The 12,968-nt window shown below is 59.3% G+C and overlaps 1 protein-coding gene across 1 annotated transcript in view; it reads right to left on the reverse strand.

Annotated features, from left to right (window-relative positions):
• Window positions 1-3,893, reverse strand: part of MOB2 (MOB kinase activator 2) — a 53,899-nt gene extending 50,006 nt beyond the window's left edge. The window contains exon 1 of the mRNA XM_031448514.2: window positions 3,791-3,893. Within this exon, the coding sequence (XP_031304374.1) occupies window positions 3,791-3,807 (17 nt within the window). The 5' untranslated portion in view covers window positions 3,808-3,893. The remainder of the gene's footprint in view (window positions 1-3,790) is intronic.
• Between the last annotated feature and the right edge of the window lie 9,075 nt (window positions 3,894-12,968).

A 12,968-nucleotide genomic window follows, 5' to 3' on the forward strand; every position in this document is an offset into this window, starting at 1 on the left:
GCCTGCAGAGATGCCATCTGCAGGATGTGGTCCCCTCCGCCTGAGCACAAGATGCTTGAAGGCCAAGATGGGCGGGCCGAACACCCCACGGCATGGAGCAGAGCCTTGTCAGCTGCCCACGAGCACCAGCTTCCGTCACCCTCTGCGTGAGAACGCCAGTCCTGCAAGCTTATCTCCTTCTGCCAGAGCCAGAGAGTGCTAACCTCCACCTCGCCCCACCCCATCCGCAGCCTGGGGGAGAAGAGAGGCACGGAAGTCATGGTAGGGTGCCGCCCAGGAAGGGGGCTCTGCAGGGCCCCACCCAGGGCCAGCAGAGGGCTGGTCTGCTCCTGCCAGCTGGAAGCGGGAGGAGGTGTGTTTCTCCTCTCTGGCAGCCCGGGTGCTTGCAGGGAAACTTCCGGACTGCTCTTTGCTGGGCAGAACTTGAACTGCACTTCAGTCATCCGCTCACAGGGCCTGTCGCTACCCGTTAAGGACCAGACAGCAGCTTGCTCTGGACCACCACCCCGCCCCTGCTCCCACAGCATCTCCCTGGGGCTGGCTTCCTCCCGCCCTGTCGCCTGTCATCCACAAGGGCCAGGACTACAGGGGTGACCTACAGAAGTGGGAACCCTCTGCAGGTTGGAAATTACTTTTGCAAAAAAAAAAAAAAAGGAAAAAAATGACTAGGCATCTCCTCCTACAGCCAGCTCAACGCCAAGCAGAGAAAAAGGCGCTGAAGCAGATGGATGCAAGCTGCCCATCACAAAATTCTTCTCCCAAGAAGCCCCAGCAAACTCCCGCACAAGTCCTAACACGCTGGCTTTACTTCTGGCCTCCCTGGCGGGTTTCCTGCGGGACCTCCCTTCCCCGGCCGCTGCAGGGAGAGACAAGGCTGCCTGCACTGCTCAGCACGGCCCTCAGTGAGACTGGCTGCGGTCTCACTCCAACATCTGGGCACCGTGCTGTGGGTCGTGACAGTGATCACTGTCAGGAGAGGGAGGTTGGCGCACTGCTTGCTACCACAGCTGAGTCTACGCTTCGTCACCTGAGTCTACGCTTCGTCACCTGAGATGAACTAATGCAGAGAAACTCTTTCTTTAAAAAAGTACAAAAAACACTTAAAACGTGAGAATTATATTCCAAACGACCTGGTTGACAGGGTATAGTGTTGAATTAACAAAAATGGCAAAAAACAGTAAAAAAAAACAAAAAAAACAAAACAAAAAAAAAAAACACACATTTCCTCAATCCTTCCAGGCTGAAAGCTGGCCAAGGATTAAGGACAAGCGAAGCCACAGCAGCGAGCACGGAAAGGGCACCCGGCAGGAGGCAGCTCCGCGCAGCGCTGCTGGGGCTCTCCTCTCTGCTGGGGCTCTCCTCTAGAGGCGGGCGGGTGGCTCGGGGCGGGGCGGGGTGGGCTGGCGGGCCTGCGGGCCCGGGGTCTCCACTGTGCCCTCGCTGCAGCTGTGAGTCTAGGCCTGAAAACCCCCGCGCTCCATGGAGACCCTCAGTACGCACAGGGGAGGTGCAGAGGGCCACTGCAGTGTCCTGACACCCCGGGAACAAGCTCTCAAGAAGATAAGAACTTGACCACTGAGGTCGCACCACTGTTTTTTTTTTTTTTAAAGAGGAGAGATTCACAATTAAAGAATTGTTAAAGAATTTATGATTCATAAAGTCTGATCTGCAATCCACTAAGTTTAAAAACACATGCACAAGGATGCCCAAACTCCATCCTCACCCCTCTTCCGAGCTGTCTGGCCCACTTTTGGAACTGACTATTTTACAGCCAGGCAGCAGCGAATGCTCCTTCCCTTGCCAGAGACCACAGGAGACGCAGCTCCAAGCCTTGTCCCTTTCCAAGCTGTATTCCTCCAGCACCTGGACAGCCACCCCCCACCCCCCCAGCATGGGGCCCACGAGGTAAGTGCTCCGCTGACCTTACCCAGACGACCGCCTGGCTGCCAAAGTCTTGACAAGGGCCTCAAGAATCAGACCCTCATGAGCCCAGCTGTGGGAGATTTCTGCTTGTCCACAACGATGACGGTAAAGTGCACAGAGAACAGACCTCGGTCAGCTTCCAGGCACAGAGTACCTGCTTCTTAGGGACACGAGCACATGATAATTACACACTGACAAAATACAACCAGCTGCTTCCTCAGCAGTCCAAGTGGCACGGCCGATCCTTCCGACACGGAGCCCTGTGAACTCAACTTAGCCAGTCAATTGTCTGCATCTCTGAAACAGACTCACAGGGTGGCCGGGTTGTCTCCAACGTAATCCCACCAATAAATGCAGAAAGGAAGCATCCAGGATTCAAAATAAAGCAAACACAGCTGTCTGCCCTGAATTTTCGGTGACTGTGGGTTACAAAAGCCTCCTACAAAACATCTCTCCTTAGCAACAGTGGCCAGCATTCACCAACATCAAGCACCGTGCTAAAGGCTTTTCTCTGTCACCTCAGTTTACCCTTCCACGAGGCTACACTGCGAGGGCTACAATTTCCACCTTACACATGAATTTTTTTTTTCCAGATGACTTTTTAAAAGCAGGTCTGGAGAAGAAGCGATCACCTAAGGTCACGGTTAACAAGCTGCAGGGCTGGGATGGCAGCAGTGCTGAAGCCAGGCCATGTGTCCTGCCCCATGGCTGGTCCCTGCATCACCCACACACTTCCCTGACCCCTGCACTCTGGCTCCGGGACTACCCCTGCCACACTCAGCACGTCTCTTTTGGTCTCGTGGTCCATCCTCATGCAGCTTGTTCCCCTCAGACACACTAGACTGCACCCAACCTGCAGGCAAAGACAGGTCTAATTCAACTCCTTGTTGTCCTGACAGCAACCCCCACTCTGCCTACGAAGGCCTTACACACACTGAAACGAAAGGTACAGCAGATCTTTCACCTCCCTCTCAGGACCGCAGTGTCTCCACAAGCCCTTCCACCAGCCCAAGGCCAACAAAATAGCAGCAGCTCCCTCACTCCCACCCCGAGCCCCTGGAATAATTAACCTGACTCCAGAGGGGTACTATTCAAATCAGAGGTAGGTACAGATGTAGAAGGACCACGCTACTGGGGGGAAACTACCTGCCCTTCTCGTTTCTCCAAAAGAAATTAAACTAAAAAAGAAAAAAAAAGGATCGCTTTAGCCAGAACAACTTGTTGAAACGACGTGACATTCTGCATGTTTATCTAACTTCCAGCAAGCTCAACACAAAGCCAATGGGAGGGAAGCCCGGCCCGCGGCCCCGGTGCCGATGCTTCCTTCCTACCCCGCCCTGCGGCCGGCCGCCCGCCCGCGTAGACGCCGATCGCACCCGCCCGGCCCCGCCAACCTCCCCCTGCTCTCCCTCCTCACCCGAGCCCCGCGGACGCGTTAGCACAGCTGAGTCGTTTTGCTTCTTTCCCCTCGTTTTTAAGAAACTCTTCTCTGCCGGCGTCAAAGTTTCTTCCAGAAGCAAGTTCCCTGCGGCGATCAGCGAGAGCAGCCGCAGTCCGACCTCCCCGGCCGCCCGACACCCAGCGGCGAGGTGTGGCCGGAGCGACCTGGGCCGGCCCCCGGGACGCGGCGGCCCCGCGCGGGCGCCGGAGCTGCAGGCCGGCGCGGCCCCGCTCCGGTCCCGGCGCCGCGACCCCGCTCTGAGGAGCCGCCAACCCCGCGCCGCGACCCCGGGGGACGCCCCTCGCCGGCCCGGCCCGCTCCGCCCGGGCCCGGTGCCCTTGACCGGAGCAGCCCGCGGCGCGCCCCGTCGCCCTTCCCGCGGCCCGCCCCGCCCCGCCCGGCCGGCCGCCCGACTGCCCGACTCACCCCATGAGCCAGTCCATGGCTGCGCGGGGCCCGCCGCACCCGCCGCCCGACTCGCTCGGCCCTCAGCCCGCGGCGGCGGCGGCCGGAAGTAAACACTCGCTCGCTCACTCCCACGCGCGCGCCGCTGGCGCCGCCGGAAGTGACGCGCAGGGCGCCGCCTGCTGGGAAATGTAGTCCTGGTGGCCCCGCCCACTCGCCTGCGGCGCCTGGGTCCCCGCGGAGCTGTTCCCTCACAGCCCGGCTGTCCCCCTGCTCCCCACATTTCCCCCAAGCGCTGGCTGCCCCATCTCGCCAGAGGGAAGCAGCCCCTCCACCCGCCCCTCTCCGCCAGGTACCCTCCTTCCCCGGGCCCTCTCTACAGGCTCAGGAAGCCTCAAATATCAGGCTGAGCTTTCAGTTGCCATCAACAGAAAGGTCTGGGTGAAAAGGAATTTATGCACGGATACTGGGTAGCTCACAGCACTGCCAGGAGAGCCGGGGAGGTGGAGAACTTCTGAGACCATGGGCCACTCACAGGGGCCTCTTCTGTGACTCTAAGCCCCCGGTCTCCTGCCCTTCCCCGTGGTGGAGACCAGGAAGTGAAACCTTTCCATCCCAGCCTCCCTGGCAGCAGCGGCGGTCCGAGGACACAGCTACAGTCAAGGAGGTAAACCAGAGGTCTGCTGGGGAGGCTCCCTTCCCCAAAGGAAGGACCAAGCCTGGGGCAGAGAGGTGCTTGGACTTCTGCTGCTTCTGCAGGGGCATGATGCCTGGAGGTACAAGACCACAGGGATGGACGCCTCTGGCTAAGAACAAGGATGGAGAAGACAGAACTTGGGACCCGGCTGACATGCTGCCCGCCATAGTGTGCCCGCCCCTTAGATACTTGAAACACCACTCACCCCTCCCTAACGGGCCCAACCTGAGTCTTGTCAGGGCCGGTCAGGTGCGCGGAGACGCTGTTCTCCTTTTATTGTCTTCATCCCTGTGTGGCTCACGGGGAAAACCGCACACTTTTCCACCAACCACCTGAGACGGTGAGGAAAGACAAAGGAAAGTGGGGAACTCGCTTAACACACAGCTGCTCAGAAAGAAGCAACACGCAGATAGCCACCTGGGGCTCCGTCCGTACAGCCCAACAAGTGGCCGTGGTTGAAATGCACGACTTCGCCTGGTGCCAGGCACTCTGCAGTTGCCTCACTGCCTAGCACAGTGACCCTAAGCATCCTTCCTGAGGAGTGCGAGCCCTGGGAGTTCCTGCGTGCACCCGGTTGCTACAACCTTCCCTTAACTGTCACTGGAGCTTCAGGCAGCCCTCCAAGATTGTGTCCACCTTCCTGCCTCACTACCAGCAGTCCTGTGTCTCCATGGGAGTCTGGGTTTTGGGTCCCTGCTCTTCCACTTACTGACTGGGTGACTTGGATAAGTTGTTTAATGTCCCAGTGACTCAAGGCCTCTATTAGTGTAATGGGAGTAATAATGTCATAAGAAATTTCATCAGGTCACAGGTATCGGCTGAAGATGAGGAAGCAGGGAGGTATGACTTGGTGTATCAGGAGGGTGACCCACCTGCTCAGGCAACTTACCTGTGCTCCAGGTCCATCCACTTTCCCCTTGCTGATGGTTTCCTGTGAGGCACACCCCACTTTATGGCTTCATGTCAGCCAGTCTGTAATGGGCAGTTCAGATCCCATGGTCATGTGATGTCCCATTGTCTTAGGGACAGCCCAGAAATGGACCTCAGTGGCAAGCCGAAACTTGTATCTCAAAAAATCATGATTTATTTCATAAGAATATATGGCTTTGCTCCAAAAGCCTGGGGCCCTCCTATCTCATTCTTCAATTAGAGTTGCCACAGTCCCCTCAGAGCACCGCTGGATCTGTCGAGTCATAGGTTCCAAGTGATAGAACTGCTTATAACGCAGCCTCAGCTAAATCTTCTTCTCAGTTCAAAGCTAGTATACCCTTAGGTCTCTTGATAATTTGATAAGAACTGTACACTCAAAAAGTGCTGGTCAGAGACTATACATTATTTGCCCAATATCCGTATCCCCTTCTTTCTTCTTCCTTTTCTTCTGATTCTCTTCCGTCACCACCTCCTCCTTCTTTTACTCAGCTTCCCATGTAGACAGGGTGGCTGATGAGATGTAAATGGAAGTTGTTGGATCGCTTCCAGGAAATCCTTTTTGTCCTTCCTCCCCACCCCCATCCTGGTCCAGCCTCCCACTTCCTGACAATAAAAGGAAAATGATGGCTGGAGCTTCTGCAGCCATCTTGGACCATGAGGCAAGCAAACGATGGCAAGGGCAGAAAGAAAGAATCTGAGTGCCTTTGGAAACTCTGGGACCTCCACAGCAGTCCTGAACTTCTTACCTCCTTTAACTGAAAAAAAAAATCTTAAGCCACTGTTCTTTCCAGTTTCTGTTACTTGAAGTTGAAGGCAACTGCCTAATTGATACACTTATCAAAATGGTTGTGTTCTTCCTATTGCTGAGGTGCTCAAGGTGTAATAACCTGTACTTCACTTTGGGGGGAATGTCTTGATATTGCCAGATGACTGAACCCCTCAAATTTCACCTAAGTGTGGCAAGTTCCTAAATTTTGGTGAGATCTGTCCCCTGGGCAAGCATGTCTGTTATTTCAGTGTCTAGAGTACCACCAAGTCCTGGGCCCCACAGCCTATCAATGGGACATACCCAGGTAATGGAATGATGTGATGTCCTGAGATAACCTGCATCTGCAGGGACTAAACCCAGGGGAAGGGCGTAAGGGCTGATGCCCATTCGGCAGGACCGCAGCAGTCTGCCAGTAACCGTGACCAAGGGCAGCTCACTGCTCTGGGCACTCCTGGTTGATGGGACGGGGTGAGGAGTGTTTGCACAATCTGTAGCTGAGTAATAACTGTACTGATTTGCTCCAGGAAGGACATCACATCGGGAAGGGCAGCTGCAGCTGGAATCATCCTGGCTTTAAACTTGCAATAACCCGTTGTCATCACCAACCTGCCTCCATCTTCTGCACAGACCACACGAGTAAGTAAAACTGGAGTGGGACAGGCGCCTCGTCCTCTGCACCCTTCGGGTCTCTGGTGGTGGCACTAACCTCCATGACTTCTCTGGAGATGCAGTTCTGCTTGGGGGCCACTGTTTTGGCAGGGAGGTGCACCTGGAGGGGTTTCCCCTGAGCCCTTCCTCTGTCCACTCATCCAGTCACTTGGCAAATAAGTATTGAGGGCCAGCCACGTGGCAGGCCCTGCTCAGGTGCCCGGAATGCAGTGGTAGATTAAAAAAACCCCAAAACTACCCCTATGGACCTTACAGGCTAGTGGGAGTAGATGGTCAAGGAAAAAAGTAAGAAAGACATATAGTACATCGACAAGTGGTAAGGACTCTGGAGAATGATGACACCTACAATGGGGACAAGGAAAGCTGGGGGTTGTGGGTTGAATTGGCCCCCACCCCCTAAAAGAGGTACACTGAAGTCATCAGCCCCCAGACCTCAGAATGTGGCCTTATTTGGAAATAGAATAATTGCATATTAAATTAGTGAAGATGAGGTCATCATAGAATAGGGTGGGCACCTAATCAAGTATTGCTAGTGTCCCTATAAAAAGGGGATATTTGAGCACATAGCAAGGATGGTGAGAAAAGACAGGGGGGAGGATGGCTCTCTGCAAGCCAACAAGAGGCCCGGGCCAGACCCTTCCCCCAGCAGCCCTCAGAAGGAAACAGACCTGCCGACGCCACCCACAACCGTGAGACAGTAAACTCCTGTTGTTATAGGCCATGTGGTTTGTGGTCCTCTGTTACAGCAGGCCATCCTCACTGATACACACGCCCATCCCCAACCTTGTCTTTTCCACCAGACACCGGCCTTCTGCCCAGATTGTGAGGGGCACCTGGAGCCATGTGTCAGCTGGGAGTTCTAGGGTGGGGAAACAGGGCCTTGGTTTTCCCAATTATGCTTTGCTCTGGACTGGGGACTTCCTGAGGCAGGACCCCCAGGAATCCCCCAAAGGAAGCTGTCCTCTGTTGTGGGTGGAGGATGAGACTTCCAGGGTAAGAGTGACCACATGGACAAGTCTGAAGGGAGGAAGCTGACTCTCAGCGGCTGATGCTGGGCACAAGCATCGAGCCCTGCTGGGTCCTCCCTTCTCCTGCACTGCCTCCAGCCTGACCCTGTCTGTCCGTCCCATAGGCCCACTCACTGCCAGTGCTGTGGGCAGAGGGCCGCCCTCCAGCTGCCTTCCCTTCTGCCTGACAGCCAGTGGGGAGCGTGTTCAGTTTGCTGTTCCAGAGCGTCCCCTCCCAGGGCCTGGTTGCCCTGCCAGGAGGCCTTGTCACGGGCCGGGCCACCTGGTGGTCTTTCTCCTACACTCCGAGGCTGGAGAACAGTGGCTCTCTCTTGCCTTCTGAGCTGGTTCTTGTGTCTGGGACAGTCCCAGGTGAGGCTGAGTGAGTGATAGCTGGGCCCGGGCAGCAGAGAGGGCAGCCCTTGTGTCCCTGCCATCACAGAGGTCAGTGTTTCCTTGTCTCAGGGAAGCCTAGGGGTCTGCTTTGGGGAAGGCACTGCGGGAAGCCAGCCTCCTGGGATCTGCAGAGGTGGGTGGCCCCCCATCGACCCACTGCTGGCCTTCCCCCTCCCAAGGCATCAGCTCTTCCAGTCCCTCAGCTGCCGGGGGGACGCCCTCCTGCAGATCCACACTTACTCACTCAGTGATCTCAGGAAGGAGACAAGGACTCTTACAGGGACAGGGACGTGTCCAGATGCCTTAGTGAGCAGGTGGGGAGCTGGGATTCCAGAACCATCTGTTCCTAAGCCCAGGATCTTCCCTCTACAATCTGCCTGGCAGAGGGGCTCTCCTCCCTGCATCCTGAGCAGACAGTGGAAGAGGTCACCCGTGGGAGCAGCCCTTGGAGCGGTCCTGTCTGGCAGTAGCAGAAGAGCTGAGCTGCCTGGAGAGCGCCCCTCCCCCTGCAGAGAGCAGGAAAACCCCTTTTGGGGGGCAGCCATCTTAGGTTCTGAGGAAGTAGGGGCTGGGATTACTTCTGGGGCACTAACCACCTGTCCACCCATGGCCTCTACCCGCTACCGCCTCCCAGCCTCTGCCCTTTTCCATTGCGCCCTCCCCGGCTCAAGTTCCTGGGTTGGTCGGGGCAGAACAGGCTAAGGGTCCCTATGCCATGGCCCTGGCAGGCGGCAGTGAAAGGAGCAGGCCTGGGAGGGAGTCAGGAGACTGGGCCCTCCTCCCCACATGCCACTAGCCAGCTCCGGCTCACCCCTGTCTCCTCCATTCAATGGGCGGGGGCTATTAGACGTTGTGGGGGTCCCCAAATGCTACATCTTCCAGTCTGCACATGCAGCAGGCTCCCTGGAGAAGCTGGGAATACAGATTCCTGGGCCCTATCTCCCCCCCACCACTGCCTCTGTAGGTCTGGATGGAGCCCAGGGATCTGTGTTTGAAGATGCTCTCAGGGGACCCTGAAGGGCAAGAAGCCATGGACCAGATGGTCCCTGGTGGCTTTTCCTGGTCCTGATTGAACTGGTGCCTGCTCTCTCTGGTCTGAGGACTCCAGGCAGTCAGGCCGGCTCCACAGCTGGAAATCCTTGTGCCCAGAGCAGGCTGCTGAGCAGAGCAGTGAGACAGGTGTGCGGGGCCGCCCCTGGTCATGTCCATGCCTACTGGCTGATTCCCGCCATTGGCTGCACTCTGTCCTACCCAAAATGATATGTCAGTCCTTACCTCTCCCCTCCCAGTGCCCCAGAATGGGACCTTACTTGGAAATAGGGTCTTTGCAGATAAAATTAGCTAAGATAAGGTCACCAGGTGGGCCCTAATCTTATATGACTGGTGTCCTTATAAACTGGGGACGTTTGGACACAGACACACACACAGGAGCATACCTGTTGACCATGAAGGCAGAGCTCCGGGACTGTCAGTGCTGGGCCCTTCTGGGCAGAGCGGGCAGAGGCAGACCCCCAACAGAGGGAGACAAGTGTGTCTGCTCAGCAATGGGACGGAGGATTCGAGTGAGGTCCTGCACCTAAGACTGGGGGAGCCACGGAGGAGCATGGAGTGACACTAGCAGAACCAGGCAGGGGCACCTTCGAGGAAGAGAAGAGGACCTGGCCCCAGGCGGGTTCTTTGTAGGCCGCTCAGTGGAGTGGGGAGGGACCAATGGAGGAGGCCAGAAACCAGAGGCCAGGAGGTTGGTGAGAGGTGCAGGGGGGCGGGCTGCGGGCCTAGTCAAGAACGGTGCTGCTTACTGGAGGGCAGTGGGGTGAGGATGGGGAAGGAGGGGTGAGGGGCTGTGGGCCAGGGGCAGGGAAGGGAGTTGGAGTTGCTGAGAGGGAAGGGAGACTAGGTAGCACCCAGCAGCTTGGCATTTCCGGGTCTGAAGGCCAAGGATGAAATCTGGCTGGAGACACAGTAGTGGCAGTTGACAGCATTTGTGTCCCTGATGCCTTGGGTGTGGCTGCGGGGCAGGGCGGCTGGAGCAGGTGGAGATTGTGGGCAGTTGAAGCTGCAGACGCGCCAAGGGGAGGGCGTCAGAAGGAAGATTGGGGGGAGGGTGCCGTGGGGCTGGAGGCCACTGAAGACTCGGACTCCCAGGCCACCCTTCCAGCCTGCAGAGCCCCTGGGATGTGCGGAGGCTGGGGGTCCTGGCCCGAGAACCGGCTGCCCCTCTGTTGGCGCGGGCAGCAGGTGGCGCTGCCGGCTGCTCTCGGGGTTCTGGAAGTGTGGGGACGGGTGACCCGCGAGCCCAGGTGGGAGCCCGAGGCCGGAGAGGAGCGCCTAGTGCGCTGGGCCCGGCGGGCCTAGCCTGGAGGGGCGCTCGCCTCGTCCCCGCCCGTCAGGTGTTTGTTTACCTGTCTGGGGCCGGGCCGGGCCGGGCCGGGGGCGGGGGCGGAGGCCGGCGATACCCACGGGCTTCCGCGCGGAGCAGGTGCTCACCGCGCCCCTCTCGGCTCGGGGCCCGGGCCAGCGAGGGTGCGCAGAGGACGGGAGCGCAGGGGCAGCGGCGCTTTGAGGATGAAGGGCGCCGCGGCGGGCAGGGCAGGCAGCGTCCGGGGGTGGGCGCGGCTTTCCCGGCATGAGCTCCGCGCGAGCCGGCGGCGCACCCACCGCGCCTAGCCTCCCGGCCCTCAGGCCTTGGGGCTGGCCCGGCGGTACGCGCCGATTGGGGGGGATCTTGGCTCCTGGGAGGAGGACCCCAGGGTTGAGAATGTGATGGGGGCGCTTCCAGAAGGCCTAGAGGCCGGGCGCTCCCGCCCCAGCTAGGACGCTCTGGTCGCCCCTACACCTGGGCTGACGTCGCCGCCCAGCCCAGCAGCCCCGCCGATGCTGGTGGGACCGCGCCCACTCCACATGCTGGCGCTGCAGCCGCTTCTTCCCCCTACTGGGTCTTGGGCCTTGGGGAGGGGCAGGGCAGCCACCACCTGCGGGGAGAGGTGAGAGCCCCCATCGTCCCCTCCCCTTCCCCGTCCTAGGGCCCCAAATCCTGCCCCTCCTGGAGCTTCCTGTTAGGGTTGACTCACAGGGAAGGGCCTTATCAGCTGCTCCCGCGCCACCCTCTTGTTCTTTATCCGTTCCCAGCCTGCCAGCTCCCCTCCCCACGGGTGACCACCAGCAGAAACCAGGAGCGGAGAAGGGCGGGCGCCTGGATGGGGGAACCTTAGAAAGGGTGAACTCCCCGTGGGAACCGTGTGTGAAGTCACGGGGCCAAGGGGAACTCAAGGAGGAAGCCCTGAGGTTCTCTCCTTCACCTCTGTGCCCCACGTGAGGTCGCAGTCCTGCAGGCCCTGAAGTTCAGATCCCCAGATCAGATGGTGGGAAAGGGCGGAGTTTCGCTTCTGCCCCTCCTGGGAGACTTCAGGAAGGGGGGCCGCTCTGCCCGCAGGCCCCCTGGGAGCGGGAGGCCGAGAGCCAGGCTGGGGAGCTGTGGCCGGCACAAGCCCCCTCCCGCCCCGCACCGGCCCCCACCCCCGCCTCCGGCAACCCGGCTGGCTTGACTTCACCCTGCCTCCCCAAACATTTCCGGGAGCGGACACCCCGTTGGACGGCGGCGGGGGTGGGGCTCTAGAACAGGGCTTTGTTTTCTCCCCTGGCCTCAGGCGTTCCGATCCTTTCTCCTCCCGTCGGCGCTCCGGGACTCCGGCCCCTTCCCCCCCACTTCTATTTCAAGCTCTCCTTGGCTATTTATAGCTACGTCAGCCGATTGCGTCAGGCTGTGTCTGGCTTCGACCAGCCCCGACGCCAGTGGTGCCACCACCCCGGTCCCGGGCCGTCACCTGCCCTGCTGGGTCCCGGGGGCGGCCCCAGGTGTGGGCGCTCGGGCGGCGCGCCCGGCCTGGGGCCGGGACGCCGGGGCGGGGGGGAGGGGGGGAGCCCTGGGAGGGCACGTGCCGCGGGCCGAAGGGGAGACGCCCCGCCTCATTCGAGGCAGGCAGCGGGTAAGGGGCAGCTCTCCCCGTGCTCCCAGGGTTGCCCCGCTGGGCTGCCCCGAGGAAAGGCTTTCGCTGTTCAAGTCAAATTTGGCGTTTGCAGAGAGACGGAGAAGCCGATGTCCGCCCGCGGCTGCCTCCCTGAGGCCAGCCCCTCCGCGCGGGCCCCTGGCGGGGGACGGTGGAAGGCCTACTCTGCTTTGAAAGACGGGAGGGAGCTCCCCAGGGACCTGCCTAGGGTTGGCCGAGGCCTGGCCCAGGCGTCGCCCTGCCCCACAGCCTTTGTGCGCTTGGCGTGGGGTGGGGGTGGGGGCGCGTTTGTCTCCGCCGCCCACCGCCGGCGCTGCCTCCGGGAACTGGACCTCTTTCGCCGCCTGGTTCCCTGCTGGCTGCCCAAGACTGGTTTTGGTCCCCTCCTCAGAGGGAGCCACTCCTTGTTGCCCCTTCTCCCTTCTCCCTTCTCCCTTCATAAAGCCACCATCACATCGTTAGAGCCAGCTGCCCGCCTGTCTGCCCAGCGCATACCCCCTCCCGGTCTGGGAGAGTGGGACACCCACTGCCCGTTCCCGCTCTTCACACCCTCAGAGGCTCTGCGGCGTCTCCTTTTTTCTTCTCTAAGTGAAGTATAGCCAGTTTGTGATGTGCCAGTTTCTGGTGCCCAGCGTCATGTCTTGAGCCACACACACACACACACACACACACGTGCATTCCTTTTCGTGTCCTTGTTCACGATGGGGTTCCGCAAGACACTGGG

The sequence above is a fragment of the Camelus dromedarius genome, chromosome 12 (assembly GCF_036321535.1).
Source record: "Camelus dromedarius isolate mCamDro1 chromosome 12, mCamDro1.pat, whole genome shotgun sequence".
Taxonomy (NCBI): domain Eukaryota; kingdom Metazoa; phylum Chordata; class Mammalia; order Artiodactyla; family Camelidae; genus Camelus; species Camelus dromedarius.